A 15,826-nucleotide genomic window follows, 5' to 3' on the forward strand; every position below is an offset into this window, starting at 1 on the left:
AGGACATTGACCGTTGAACCATTTTTGCTGTTGAATTATTCAGTGTAATTTTTATACACTTATATATGTATAAGCACCACAAATTAAATTTCCTTCAGTTCCATTGGGGTGTCAGCAAAAACAGAAAGAGGTCAATATCTCAAAACCTGGACAAGTGAAACCAAAACTATCTTGCATGGCTAGAAAACACTTGGGGTAAGTAGGAAAATATGTCTTTTTGTACTTTGGGTGGAATCCTTTTCGATAAATCTGATGTTTTAGCAGCACCTACTCATCCAATCTGCTACCCCATTACCCCAACCCAGGTGTCTTACCCACGGAAAGGACGCGGTGATATGAAGACCCACCTGGATCGGCCGCTGGTGGTCAACCCGCAGGACAACCGCAACAACAACACCAACAAGACCCAACCTGGTGAGCTGCCTCTGGACCAGGAGTACCGGCGCCAGGACATAGACCACTACCGCAGAGCCGCCCACTATCACCACCACCACCATCATCAGAAAGCCATTGTGCCAGACGGTGGAGGGATAGGCCAGACCCGCATGGAGCACGGCTTCAGTTGCACATCTTTGGGCAATGTGGAGGGCCAGACGGGGGAGGAGAGGCACAACCACAGGAGCCACCGGGGCCACAGACACAGGAACAGGGAAGGTAGGGAGGCTCGCAGTGTGTCTCCCCACCACAGTGAGGGGGGAGAGGGGACCAACGAACACAGGAGGTCCAGACAGCACCGCAGGGCAGCCAAGGAGGGGGAGGAAGGCAGGAGGCACAGATCACGGGGGACGGAGGGAGAGGGGGAGAAAGGCGTGGAAGGGGAGGGACGGAAGACCAGACGGCATCGCCACGGCAACCAGGAGAGGAGCAGAGGGCATCGCACCAGAAAGTGAGTGAAGGAAGGCTTTATTTTCTCTGAATGAATGTCCCAAATTACAACCTGACAAGAATTAAAAGCCAGTTCAGTTTGTGTTTGTCAGGAATCAGGGAGCGACCTGACAGTCTTTCTCTTTCAGTGTCTTTCCAGACTGAAACTGTTTAGCAGTACGTGCAATTGGCAGCTCAGCTGGTAGCTCAACACAAACTGGTTGCACCAAAATTTTCTGCTGGGATTAACTACATGTATGGTAGAGTTGGGTGCCCAAATTTAATTTGAATACCACCGAAAGTGATGGTGGTCATAAAATCACTATCAATGAGCTTGCTTTAGTAATGACTGTAATGTCGGCAAGACAGTCGGTCAGATGTAGACAGATGACAACAGCAAGAAAGTGTGACACTGCTCTGCTACGAATTATAACAAGCTGCAGTACAACAGGATGCAATGTTGAGTTTTTAAATGCTGACCAAAACAGAACACTAGAAAATACAGCCGATACCTACACACATGAATACCATACCTTGGTATTCATCATTATTTATTAATTTATCATTCATTCATTCGTCTTTTGAACGACCTTCCCTGTGGGTGCCCAACTTTTTCGATGGGTGCTCGAGCACCACATGTCACAAGGATCAGGAATGCCAGCATTAATGATGTCCCAAGTCCTGCAGAGAACATTTTAGACTTTTAGACAACGTAGGTGAGAATAATCAAAAAAATTATCTCGTACCAGTATGTTTGTGAGTCAAGTCCAGTTGCCTTTGCAAAGCTCTCGTACCAGTGTTGTCATCAGATGGGATGACCAAGCCGGTTTCCAGTATGACACACTACATGTACTACATTTACACAACATATGATAATTCATTGTGCATAAAGCTCATTTTCCTTCACATTACCCCATGTCAGTCAAATAAGGCCATTAAGAGGCAAAGGCCATTGTCTTACCCCAGCATTGTGTCAGTATCAGCTTTTTTTTTCTCCAGTTTGTTGCAACTGGTCCAAAAATGTAAGATCCTGTATGTCTATCTGTGTGTGCTAATTAATAGTTTATTAGTATGTTCTGTATGCGGTGGCACTAACAGTACTGGAGGCAGTGCACATCTTGTGACGCATAGTGCTACATCTAGAGTTTTTGATAAGATCTTTCTTTGTTTCATTCCTTCTTCCTCTCCGTCCCTTCTCCTTCCTCGCCTCCTTCATCAGGGAGCACCACAGCACCTGTCCCAGCCTCTCCACAACACGACCCATACAGCAGTACAACGAGGACCTGGACAACTTCCGCAACAACAGCAAGCTGGCCAGTGCCCACGAGCACCCTTACGCCCTCCCGCCGGATCATCCCGACCATCCCGACCACGTCAACAACATGCTGAATTGCCGCGATGCCGACACCCACACCCTGCTCCACAGCATGGACAGCCTGATCCTGACCAGCATGGCCAAACCCGAGTACACAAAGATAGACATGCCACCTGTCTACCCCTACCCCTCCACAAACGCCATCCTGCAAGGTGAGCAGCCTGGGGGGATCAGTCATGTGTAAAGGAGATATTAAGCAGCTATATAGACTATGAAGGTCAGCTGTCATTATGAAAGCAGAGAATTGGCTGTACTCAAATCTCTCTAGACCTGCATCATTTTAGGCAGAGGCTTGGCCATTTAAGATCAAGGCCTGTGCCCCATTTGAAACATAACTTTTCTGGTTGTCACTGGTGTAAATTCAGTCTCATTCCTTGAAACAGTGCTTAAATGTGTTTCAGGTGTTCACTGTCTCGCTCTGGTGATGCTGACCGCTTTCTTTCTGTCTCTCCATTCCCCTCCCTCTGTTTTCCCTCTTTGTTTTGCTCAGTGAACAAGAACGCCAACACTGACCAGAAGAAGAGTGAGGAGAAGAAGGAGGAGGACGAGGAAGGGGATGAAGACGGCCCCAAACCCATGCCTCCCTACAGCTCCTGCTTCATAATGTCCACAACCAACCCGTGAGTATTTGTGTGTGTGTGTGTGTGTGCGCATGTGTGTGTGTGTGTAAAACCTTGGTCAAACACTGTTATAAAACACTGTACCATGTCCTTTTTGAGGACACAGAAGTTGTTGATAATGAACTTTTTTTCTCTCTGGGCCTCGGAGTGTTTAAACAGTTTGTTCTGTGTGCTTCTTTGTGTCAACATGTGTGCGCGTCTGTGTGTTTGCACCAGGTTTCGGAAGTGCTGTCACTACATCCTGACTCTGAAGTATTTTGAGTTCAGCATCCTGTCTGTCATCGCTATGAGCAGCATCGCCCTCGCTGCAGAGGACCCTGTCTGGCCTGACTCACCACGAAACAATGTGAGACATCACGCACCGTGTGTGTTTGTGTCTTTCTGTCCTGCTGTGAATATGTGCGTGGCTACATCCTTTTGAAAACAAAATTTTTCCTAAGGATATAAAGATGCGAAAAATCTTCCAAAATGAGGACACGTTGGCCAATTTTCATGAGTGCAGGGGCTGGTTTAGGAGAGACTTGGCCTTAAAGCAAAATTAAGTGAGATTTGTTCAGATTAGTATCATGTTAGTGAAGAGGTTAATAATAGTCCTGATGATAATCTTGCACCAAGGCTGGGCAGGATCCTGGTGTAGTTGTACACTAGCATACTATGTAAAACTGTTCAGGATATCATCTTACAATAAAAGTGTGTACTGAAACTGCCAATTATACAGATTAAGTATTAAGTTTTATGTATAACAGTACTGCTTAAAGACTTAAAGACAATATTTTCTAAAATATAAGAGAACATGTTTTTTTGTGTAATTGTGTGCAATTTGTGTAATGTGTAATTTTCACAGTGTTTTTTTTTAATAGCATCACAGATGGCATCATTTGGCAGGTCTTTGGCTTCATGCTGGATGATATATGAAAACCAGCTGTTTTGGGTCAACCTCTGAGCAACCTTTGCAAGAAAAATGTTTTGGGATAAGATTGAGTGCAGGATGCTTCCCTTAAACGATATTCACATGGTGGCCATTTTCCTCTAATGTCATGCTCAAGGTGGGAAGCTCAAACGCTTTTATCAAAAGGTTAATGTCATTGGTTGAAAGTTGTATAAACGTATAAACATGTATTTAAGCCTGGAATTAAAACGCAGTGAATGTAATCGGGTTTAAACATATTTGAATGTAAAACAACATGTTAGATACTAACTACCGTGACTCAACAGCTAACATTAACATTCACCCGCTTCCAAGCTAGCATTACTTTTTAATAGCGTTAAATGATACGGCACGCGAAGTGTAAATTAATTCTGAAATATCAGTGCAACAGCTAAAGCTAGCATTCACCCACTTCTTAGCTAACATTATATTATTTGATAGTGTTAAATTATACGACAGGAAAGCTGTAAATGAATTCTGAAACATTAGCTCGCATCTTGGACACATTTATTTAAGCCTTGAAGTAACTCCAATGGATGTATTTAAGATTGAACATATTTCAAGGTAAAACAACATGCTTGATAACCTGTTAGCTACCGTTAGACAACAGCTAACACAGGTGCTCAACCTGTGGCTAACATGACCATTTAATAGTGTTAAGCCTTTTCCATCCGTGTAACATTTTCAAACAGTAATGTTAGCTGGGTAGTGGTTGAATGCTAACGTTAGCTGGCGGGGTATGAAATATGTTGTTTTCTTGAAATATGGTCCGATGGCCCTACCCAATTTTCCTTTTGAGAACATAATTTGAGCTTCAAACCCTGATCTTGACGTCAGAGAAAAATGGCCGCTGCGTGAGTATAAAGCAGAAACAGAAAATACAAAAAAAAAGAAAATTGTGAATAATAATTATTCTACTCTAATACCAATCAGAGAGAGACACTGAAAAGAGATTTTGGATATGACAAATAGATTTTGTGATATAGCAGTCTGAAAATAGAAAAAGAAAACAGGATTAAGATTGGATTTAGGATTAGGATGTGGTTGGTGTCTGATTGTTTGTGTCTTTTTTCTGTCTTGCTCTGTTCCTTCCTTTTCTTTCCTCACTGATTCATCTTTCTGCTTCTCTCGCTCTCTTTCTGTTATGGTAATTATATCTCATGGTGTTGCGTTGCTCTGCAGGTGCTGCGTTATTTTGACTACGTTTTCACAGGCGTCTTCACGTTTGAAATGTTGATCAAGGTAACAAAGTATCACTCTGTGTGTGCGTGTGTGTGTGTGTGTGTGCTTGTGTGTGTGTGTGTGCATGCGTGCGTGAGAGAGAGAGAGAAAGAAAGATTGTGTATTTGCCTCGTATGATTGTGTTTATTCTCTGTGTTAATATGGCCGCATGCTTATGAGTGTATTTTGTGCCTTTGCACTGTGTGTGTTTTTGTGCCCTAGTAAATGCACCGTCTTGTGTATGAGTGTGCTGTTTCAGATGCTATATGTGCGTGTATGCATGTGTTTATGCGTTGTACTGAGTTTGCTCCATGTCTTCCAGATGGTGGTGCTGGGCTTGTTTCTCCACCAGGGCTCCTACTTCCGCGACTTGTGGAACATTCTGGACTTTATAGTGGTTAGTGGTGCTCTGGTGGCCTTCGCCTTCACGTAAGTTCCCCCCCACCCTCCTCTTCATCATCTCCACCACTCCCACCCCCACCCACACACGCACACCATTGGCAGAAAGACCCTTGGCTCCCAGCCTCGTGCGTCCGATACACCAAGCAATGCTGATCTTTCTCTATTTTCTCAGCCTGCTGTACTTCAGAACTCATCACCACCTGTCCGTGTCTTTCTATCCACTCTTTCTGTCTTCCTCTCACTCTGCCGGTTTCTCCTTTAATCTCCTTTATGTCTTTAAACTCCCCTGTTTTCTTATATCTCCTTTTCCCTCGTTCTTTTTGTCCCTTTCTGCTTTCTCTCTCTACTCTAGCCTTGTTCTTTTCTTTGTTTGTTTTCTCTCTGTCTCGGTCCTCTCTTTCTTCCTCAAACTTATTTCTATAGTCTTGTCATCGTCTGTTTATCTCCCTCCTGCAGTCTACCCTTCCTCCATTCACATCTCTATTTCTTCATTGGTCATCATCACAAGTGGTATCGAATCAGCAGGTCTTTCTCTACGTTTCATCGCCACCTTCATCTGGACAGCCACCCATGATCCTTAACTAAAGTCCTTTCCTAATGTTCTGGATGATCATCACCAACCTCTGACCTACACTCTAAAAAGGAAAAGGGCTCCTCTTAACATTTTTCTTCTCCTTGATGCAGCAATCTTTGTGAAACCTCAGAGGGCACCCTGAGGTAGTCCTTCGAAACAATTATTGCAGAAGTTGGCAAACATTGTAACTTTTTGGATAATTCTCCTGTAGTTCCAAGAGAGAAACCGTAAAAGTGCTAAAGTGCAATTAGTTTTTAGAGTGTAGTTGCACACTCTTGACCCACCTTTCACCCCACAAACCCCAAACCTTTCCTCACCTCAAAAACCACTCCGAACGTCATTCCCCTTTTCTGTCTGAACTAATAAAATATAAAGCATCACCTGCTCCTTCTCAACATTTTCTTTCCCAATCTTCCTTGCTCCTGTTCCCTTGTGTCCCCTATTTGCCAATCCATGCCGCTCTGATATTTCCACCAACCAGGCCGTGAGTCATCCCTTCCTCTTTTCTTGCATCTAAAGCCCTGACTTTGATCCTTCCAACCTTTGCTTACCAACACTCCCTCCAGGCCCTCCACAGCTTTGGTCCCTGCTGATCTCCTCACATACCTTCCAGATACCTTTCAACCCCCTCCTTCATAAGATCCCCTCCTCCTATCTATCATAGGAGTCTACCCGATTTCCCTACTTCACCCCCCTAATACACCTTTTATTCCTAACATACAGCAAAGAAAGTACGAGACCAAGCGAATATTGAATCACTTGCAGTGCTCTTAGTCAACTTCTCCAAACCACCTTTATGCTTAAATAAACAGAAGCAGGTTTTACTTGCTTCAGAAATCATATTTTGTGAACTTGCTCCACCTCCAAGCTGCTCATGCACAATTTATACATCATGGTCAGACCAATCGTACCTGCCAGAAACCCCTCATCTTCAAAAAACTGATGGATCCTTCAGAAAAATGCAGAACTAAACATCTCCGGCCAAGCTGGAAGCACTATGATGCTTTACCAATTTACAACAGTGCTCGGAGCTAAATGCTAACTCTAGCATGCTAACTTGCTCACAATGTTTGTTTAATGTTTGCAGGTATGTTGTATAAATGATTCAAGGTCCACAGTCTAAGTTTACCTTGTTAGCATGCTAGCATTGAATTTGTGTGCTGTATGATGGGAACAAGTGTCCCCCCATTGCTCCCAGCCTGCCGTTATCCCCACCCAAGCCTCCCCACCCTTGTCTCAAAATAACCCCTATAATCTGTAATTAACCCTGCTGTTCCTCCAAAATCCACTACACACATACCTTTCAACCCCTCCTCTCCAACAACCATTAAAGCCAACATCCTGCCTTCAACCCAGCCACACTCCTGCATCCCTCCTCTTCATGCTCCCCCATCTTCTGGGCTGAAGTTTCCTGTTGGTCAGTCCGTGGGGGTGAGGGCACCCCAGACACCTTTAACCCTTTAAGAGCCCAGGCTATCTGTTCGCCACAGGGAGGAACTCCACCAGGGCTCATCACCTCGTCCCCCACTCCCTCTTTTATCCACACACACTCAAACACAAACGCACATACTCACCCGTCGTTCTGACCATGTTAACGTACCGGAATCTCAGGTATTTGACACATCTTCCTCTGCACGACCTGGGGAAGTCAGACTGAACGTGGGAGGGAAGGAGGGAGGCATGCCGGGGCAGGGTGTGGTGGGTGGAATGATTTGTTATTATGCTGAGGTAATAGATAGATAAATACATATCTATTAAATATGTATGATATATGCAACTGGAGGGGCTGAATATGTGTTTGTGTCTAAAAAACAGAAGTGTGAATGAGAGAGAAAGAAGCTTGTGTGTGCAGCCTCCTCAGCTCTGTGGATGCTCAGTGCATGTCTGCCTTGGTGACTGCATGAACCTGAACACAGCCTGTGATGCAACAGACTGCATCGCTCAACTCAACTCATGTGAATGATGTTCAGAGTCAGTCACAGGCAAAGGCCGTGATCCAGTCAAATATGTTCTGAGGATCTTAGAGCTAATAGCTACTGTCAAAGTGTGTTCAGATTGAATGCAAAGCAAATTCTAGAGGTGGTGCCATTGTGTCATAAATGAATGGAAATACATATAAATCAGGTTTAGAAGCAGGTTTGTTTGAGGTGGCATGAAAGTCAAGATGCATGAGTTGAAATTAGTTTGGTCTCGTTCATGATTTTTCTTAATGTCGATAAATTCCATGAAAAGATCAAAACAAATAATGTGTTAGCCCATCTGTCAATACTCTCTGATATCCCGCCCTCTCTTTGGCACTCACACAAGCCCATTTGTATCTATTTATTTTTAAAAAAGGTGAAGTAATTTTCTAAAAACACCCTGGAAGCTGTAGTTTTTGACAAACTTTACTCAAGCGGGAGTAAACATTTAATGCAAATAAATATACTTTTGTTGAACAAGTGAGCTTTTACAGCAGTGGAACAGTGTTTATCAGATCAACACTGTATTTAACATCTAATTTTAAATAAAGGTTTTCTGGTAATGTTTCCTCATCTGAATTGAGTGCCTACAAAGGGCCTATGTTCTTTGTAATGAAGGAACACGTTAATGCAATTCATTGTTATTTTTGGTCTTGTAAAAAAAAAAAAAAGTAGAATATTGGCTATCCTTATCCTTTACCTAGAGAAAAAAAACATACTTTTCCCAAAATTGATTGGCTTCACTTAAATCTACAGAGACAAGAAGAAAAAAGTAAGAAATTGTAGGAAAGATCTGGAGATCAATCTCAGTCTGAGCTGCACAATCAGTGCATATGTGGCTCACAAGTGACAGCTAAAATATGTCCAATAGTACTATGAAGACTTATGGAAGTGTTAAAATTTGTGCAGCACCACCTCTGCCACTTCTTGCTTTTCATTGTGGACCAAGGCAGCCCTTGTGCAATTTGAGTACTGGCCAAATTAAATCATTTTCAGTTTTCCACCTCTTTGTTTTCTCACATTGCAGGGTAATCTCTTTTGCCACCTCCCACAATGCTTTGGAAAACAATTCACTTCCATCTCATATAAAAAGACATCTCACGCCGCGCCGCAGCCAACGGTGTTGATGACTTCTTTTTGCACTCAGTCCGAACACACAACGCCTCTGTTTTTAATAGCAAATACAAGTTATAAGCCAATGTTAACAATGGTTGACATGTTTCCTTGATGCTCAGACATCATGTACAGCCATTGGTGTATGTCCCACGTATAAATAAGCAGTGTGGTTACTCACAGTCTGAATGCAGTGTGAACAAGGGAGCCAGCAGCAGCAAAGGTAAATCAAGCAGCAAGCAGGATGGGGAAGGTGCACATACAAGTTTTTTCATGCACAGCTTTCAGGACACAGGTGGCGTGAATTTGAAGTGATAAAATACTTTGGTTGAACATTTCACACCTGAGTTCAAGAGTGGTGAACTTTCACTATCACCGTCCATACAGAATCAGATCTACCAGTAGCACCAGTATCAATAACTGGAAACAAGACAAGTATCATCCAGTACAAACATAAAAAAAAAAGTTTGACCTGAACGTGACAGTTTTACATACAGCAGAATTACAAATTAAATGCATCAAAGCAGCACCAGCCTCTGGTTCTCAGAAAGACAAAATGTAATGATGGTGGACGGATCATGAACCCCATAAATATGCAGCAAAAAGTGAAATTGTTCAAAGTTAAACATCACTTTGGCTAAGAAGCCAAGCCAATAATGTTGACATTGTGTGTTTTTGCAAATCACAGATATGCAAAATTTGTACATTTCTGATGTATCATGTGAATGTTTCTAGAGTAGAGATCCAAGTGACGTAGCTCAGAACACCGGCACACGTATATGGGCTGAGTTTCTCATAAGGAGGCGAGTTGATGGCGGTGGCTTGACAGCTGGGCGAGACGACTGTCCAGCGGCAGACCTCCGTTCCACTTTGTTTGTGATTGAGTCAAGCCAAAACACGATCTTTTCTTAAGCCTAACCAAGCATTTTTTGTGCCTGTACCTAACGAGACCTTATCCAAAAATTGAAACATAAAGAAATGTAAAGTTTGGACATAAGGAAACGTAGCGTTTCAACATATCCGTTTTCAGAAACGTACAATGCCAACATATATTCTGGCCATTGGGTTGGCTGAACAGCACCTGCAGAGAGCAACAAAACAAAACCAGTTTAAAATCAGTCCACTGCTGCCCCTCCACAGCATGACTCCCCGCTGAAATAAGGATGCCTCCTCCCCTCCTTCACTGGTCACCTTCCCTTATTCCCTTTCATACCGTCCCTCACTCTCTTAATCACCTTTCCGTTCCCTTTTACCACCATTAGCCCCCTCACCTTCGCCTATTCTCTCCACCCTTTCTCCTTCTCCACCACCTCTCCTCCTTTGCCTCCTCGCTCCCACCATCTGCTCCAGGGCTGAGCTACAGTACAGTTTTGCTTAAGGGGCGAAGGCTTAACACGCAGCCATTAAAGATTAACTTTGACGCATGACGTTGTTTCAAAGCGGGTCCATCACAGAACCATTGTATGGAGAGGAGTTTTAGCATGGTCGGAGTGCAATGGCTTCATGTTTTTATGGGTTTTAAACACAACAGTTGCGCTTCTGGCACCTTTCATCCACCAAATAAATGCTGAATGAAACACTGACTGAGAACTGCATGCAGTCGCAGTACTCTGTGAGAATGCCTTTTCTTTCTATTGATGGTATGTGTGTATGGAACAATACACACAAGTCCTGGTTTCTTGAGTCTCCACTCATGATGGTTGTCCTGAGTGTATGCCTATGTGCTCTAACATGTCAAGAAAACCTGGAACCAGCCTTTTTCCTCCCCTGTGCAGATGTGCATGCAAAAGAGCTTTGATAAAATCCCACTAGATGATTGCAGATGTAATGAGGGCAATTTGTGCTGTAGGCCTGGTCTAATTGATCATTATGGTGTGATACGATAAGAATCGGTGTAAATGGATGCAGCAATCGAGTTTCCTCTTCCAACCGTGAAGGTAATTCCTCACAGAGCTGGTAGCACAGCAGGCCACAGCAGAAGACAGCTGGGAGGGAAGGAGGGTTTGCACATCCAGAGTCTCGGCCAGGCGCTTGATCCACTGAAGTGCTCTTATTATAGATCTGAGAATTGCTGTTTGGATGTTTTATGAAGATGATTGTTAAGTGCAGTTCCAATCCTTTAATGTTGTAATGCAAGGGGAGGAATGAATAAGGTAAACGTATTTGACATGAGATAATATTACATTTCAGGTGATTTACCTAACTGATCTTATCCTTTTTCAGATTCTAGAAATTATTGTCAATTTCTTTTTAGGATATTCAACTTTCTGTGATTATCACATTATCACATTTAACCCCATTTGGCAATATGACCTATCTAAATCTATGTTAATAGCATGAAAGTAGAAAATGCTTATATATCATTATATCTACAGTCTAGACTAAAAGCTTTCTATCATTGCAAAAAAAGTCCAGTATCACCACCACTATTTCTTTAGCGATTTGTGGGGTCTGTCCAACGTGATTTACTTACACCAGATTTACGTTCACCAGATTTTAAAAGGTACACCTTTTATTGTGAGCTTATTGTGTTCTGTGAAGGTGTCATCAGTAGGTTTGTTAACTATCCAGTCAAACAGAATCTTGTGTCAAAAGGATCACTTCTTCATTTAAATAAGCGGCCACACATTTGTAATTGGATCAGATGTCATAAAATCAGCTGGCACAGAGTTTTTTTTAAGTAAAGATTTGTAGGAATAAATGAATGTAACAGGATGGGAGCAAATAATCCAACTGAGAGGTAGAGCACCTTACCTAATAACAAATTTAGAAAACAGGTATGTAGACATCCTATCCAGTCGTCATGGAGACAAAAGATGAGTGTGGGAGGGGGAGGGAGTGATGTGTGTGTACACTGTATGTGTGTAAGTGGGTGGGGTTTCTAAGCAGATATGGCCATCTTGCTGTCCTTCCTTCTCTGTCTGTCTCTCATGTGGATGTATTTTTTCCTGTTTCTACCAAACCCCTCTCTCTTGTCTTGTGTCTGTCTTTGTCGGTCTCTCTCTCTCTCTATCAATGTTTGTCTCTGTGTGTTTGTCTGTCTCTCTATGTGTTTTTTCCTCTCCTTCCCTTCCTGCTCCTCCTCTTCTTCTTCTGTCTCCATCTTTCTTTCTGTCGCTGTCACTGACTCTCGCTGTCTCCACCTTCGGTGAAACTCCACAGGAGCACCACCCGGTAAAGTTCTTCCTCTGTCCTCCTCCTCCTCCGCTCTGTCCCCTGTTCTCCACCACCGGATCAAATTGGCTTCTCGCTCTTTCTTTCTTTGTTCTTCTGGTCGTTCGTACTCATTCTCGCCGTGACGTACTTTGTCTTATTCTTCACATGCCACAGAAAACCATCCAAACGCCACAACGGTTTTGTTGATGCGTTTGATTTAAAGGATTTGTTTTTCACTATATATTATATTGTCTGAGAATTAACATCGACGTGATTCTCCACACAGTCTGTCTTGGTCATCAAACAATCACGCCCTGTAAGCTTAAAAGGTGGCTGTTAAGACACGTTTGTATTGCCCTTCACACAGGGCTGTGGTCAGCTTGAACTCATATCGTACAAAGGATTACAAAAATTACAATGATATTACCCCAGTCCATCCTCACGCTCAGTACGTTCACTTATTTTTACCAAAATAAGGCTACTACACTGCTAGCATCCCAATCCGCAGGCTAAATGCTATCAATCTTCTGAGCAGGTGCATCTGTTGGTTTATCACATGTACCAGCAAGAAGATGAACTACAGACCAGGATGCTCAGTTAATATAATTTGCCTGAGTTTGAAGACTTATTGGATGTTAAAAAAAAAAAACTTCAGAGGGGTTCATATTTTGGCTTAATATCAACCTGCCCAGGTAAATGGAGGAACTATTACTGAGCCTTTTGGCTGCATCAGGCATGCTTATGTCACTAAATAATGTGCTGAGAATGAGAATTGCGAGGTTGTAAAGATTGTAAAATAATCTACTAAAGTGTACGCTTGTATGCATTTGATTGGCCGATAATACAGCATGTTGCCTGGTGATGTTGCATTAAATTAGACCAACTTCAGCTTTGCATTTTTTGCCCAGAGCCATGGTCTCACTGAAATGAATGAGGAGCCTGCCATAGACATCTAAGCTCAACAGTTTCATGCATGGGTGCTGAGACATCTGTGAAAAACCTCCACTGTTGGCATCTGTTGTCGACGTGAATCCAAGCTTTCCACAGCTGCTGCGCTCAGTGAAGGACAGCCACCTTTTAGTCCTACAGGTGTTGAGCGTTTGATGCTGGAAACATAGACAGTGGGTGCAGCATCCCCTTAATTAGCTATTTAAGGAACACCACATTTCAGTCAAACATATTTTTAATAGGGTTTGCAGAATAACACAGCACACTATACACACATCAATTGTGAGACTCAAAGAGCTGTTGCCTGTACTATTATGCTAGTGTGTGTGTGCATGTGTGAGTTCTTGTGTGTGCGTGTGTGTAGGGGTGTTTTTAATTCTTAACACCTATGGCCTTACAGGGCTTTATTCTAATACTCTCAAGCTGCTCTGATAGAGAGGCCTCAGTCCTACTCAACTTCAAAGAGGAAGGCCTATTGATTATTGATTGAGTCTCACTCTCACTCTCTCTCTGTCTCACACACACACACACACACGCACAAACCCCCATACACATACATGTAGAACTTCCAAGGCTCAGACTCAATCAGTCAGCCTTGAATTGAATTGTCTTACGTTTTCTGCCACAGGAACTGAGTTCATAGTTAAAGAGCGAGCCTTGATGGACGGCCTCTCTCCTGCTCAGGCTTGGCAGGCATCCAGGCACCTCCTGCCTTGTGTTTTTGAAAATCGCCCATCCACTTACAGTAAAGATCAACTCAGCTATTTACTCCCTTGACACCCCTATTTTTCCTCACTGATATTGGTCTATGGTCGTACAAATCATGGGCAGAATGCTCAGTTATGGGGTTCGGGGAGGAAACAAGCGCATTAAACAACGCGACTGAAGGAGTTTGTCTTTTGGCCCCAAATCGTGTCCTCCGGTCGCTCTCATGGCTCGTTTGACGCTATTGATGCAACGTGTCTGTTTGTGTTATGACATGAGATGTCTTGTTCTGCAAGCGACATCACATGTCCCAAGAGTCTCGCATAGCCTCCGTTTCCTGTACTTCGCTTCAGGTCGCAGTCCTGGCTGAGGAAAAACACGAAATTTTTCTAAAATCAGGATTTAAATGAAAGGAAGCTATGTGAAACCGGTCAGAATCAATTCATTTAGTGTTTCCTAATTCAGGATTATATCAGCATAATCCTAGCCATGTACGTAATACTTAAAGTTCACACTTCATGTGTCCACGTCTAAAACTCCCATTCCTTCCGAAGAACCGAACAGCGTGTCACTGAAAAAGAAAGAAAGAGGTTTGGCTGGGCACTCTGCCGGGAGATGCCTGTTGATATGGAATGAGTGAACGTCTGTTGTATAATGGTGAAGATTCTAGTAAATGATGATGATGCTGCTTCTTGATGTCCATGAAACCAAACAGCCGGGCGACTGATCGCTTTCCCTCCCACCGGTTTCATGTTTGACGTGCACTTAAAAGTTTCTTTTTTCTGCAGAAGAAGAGACTCTAAGAGCTTTGATTTTCCACACCAATGCAATGTTTCTTCATATAAGAGTACTGCAAGTGTCATATGTGTTGCTTTCACTTCGATTGTCGCTGTAGAGGTTAAGATAAATTCAACTTTGAGGACATTCCCCTCATCCCACCTCGTCCCCTGTTTAAAACAGTTGATGATAATAGCAGAGGGTGCCGTAAGAGCCCTTTATGATTGTTCCGTCTCTTCGTTCTTCCACTCTGCTGCCTCTCCTCTGACGTTGTCTTTCTTTGGCCAAACTCTAGGGGGAGCAGCAAGGGCAAAGACATCAGCACCATCAAGTCCCTTCGTGTGCTGAGGGTGCTGCGTCCTCTGAAGACCATCAAACGCCTCCCCAAGCTAAAGGTAGGGGCTCGGCAGTTCTGCTGGTGCATCTCTGTTCAGCGGCTGCATACGTCAGGTTTCGTTTTCTAGAATAAGTCCCATCAGGTGAACAAGGCCAGACTCATTTCAACGGCTGCTGTGAACGCAGCACAAAAATATAGCTGGCTTTTGCAAGAATTTGTGTATTCCCATCACTGAATTCCTTAAAAGATGCAGCCCCTGAAGTGGGACACAGCTTACAGTATATCTCTGTATAAAAATGTGTGTGCAACAGTTTTTTAAGTTACTGAAACAATGGCACATGCTATTTTATGCTTTATTTTCGTGGCTTTTGTCAAACAACCCTGATTCCAAGAAAGTTTGTACACTGTGCAAAATGTAATGTAAGGAACTGTGTTTACTGACGGCTGTTCCAAATACTCATCTAGATCATTTAGGATTATATGAATGTCTACAGAATACTGCAGCACTGATCATGAACCTCTGCATCTAGTATTTTGTGATATATAAAGTCTAAGGTTGTCTCAGCGTTGCCCTCTCTGTGTAGTCATCCTTCATATACAGCTGACGTGTGTTTGGATATGTTTCCATCTCTGCCTTGCAGGCTGTGTTTGACTGTGTGGTCAACTCTCTGAAGAACGTGCTGAACATCTTAATCGTCTACATGCTCTTCATGTTCATCTTCGCCGTGGTGGCCGTGCAGCTTTTCAAGGGCCGTTTCTTTTACTGCACGGACGAATCGAAAGAGTTTGAGCGTGACTGCAGGTTGGTTCAGAAACGCAAACACAATTCCAAACAACACAGAGCA

At 43.2% G+C, this 15,826-nt stretch overlaps 1 protein-coding gene across 1 annotated transcript in view; it reads left to right on the plus strand.

Moving 5' to 3' along the window:
• cacna1ab (calcium channel, voltage-dependent, P/Q type, alpha 1A subunit, b) overlaps positions 1 to 15,826 on the plus strand; it is a 153,011-nt gene that overhangs the window by 94,007 nt on the left and 43,178 nt on the right. The window contains 10 exon segments of the mRNA XM_041933435.1: positions 306 to 886; positions 2,084 to 2,391; positions 2,730 to 2,859; positions 3,076 to 3,205; positions 4,970 to 5,029; positions 5,331 to 5,437; positions 6,466 to 6,468; positions 12,221 to 12,232; positions 14,940 to 15,039; positions 15,623 to 15,783. Of these exon segments, the coding sequence (XP_041789369.1) occupies positions 306 to 886; positions 2,084 to 2,391; positions 2,730 to 2,859; positions 3,076 to 3,205; positions 4,970 to 5,029; positions 5,331 to 5,437; positions 6,466 to 6,468; positions 12,221 to 12,232; positions 14,940 to 15,039; positions 15,623 to 15,783 (1,592 nt within the window).

This window comes from Chelmon rostratus, chromosome 3 (genome assembly GCF_017976325.1).
Source record: "Chelmon rostratus isolate fCheRos1 chromosome 3, fCheRos1.pri, whole genome shotgun sequence".
NCBI classification, from domain to species: Eukaryota; Metazoa; Chordata; class Actinopteri; order Chaetodontiformes; family Chaetodontidae; genus Chelmon; species Chelmon rostratus.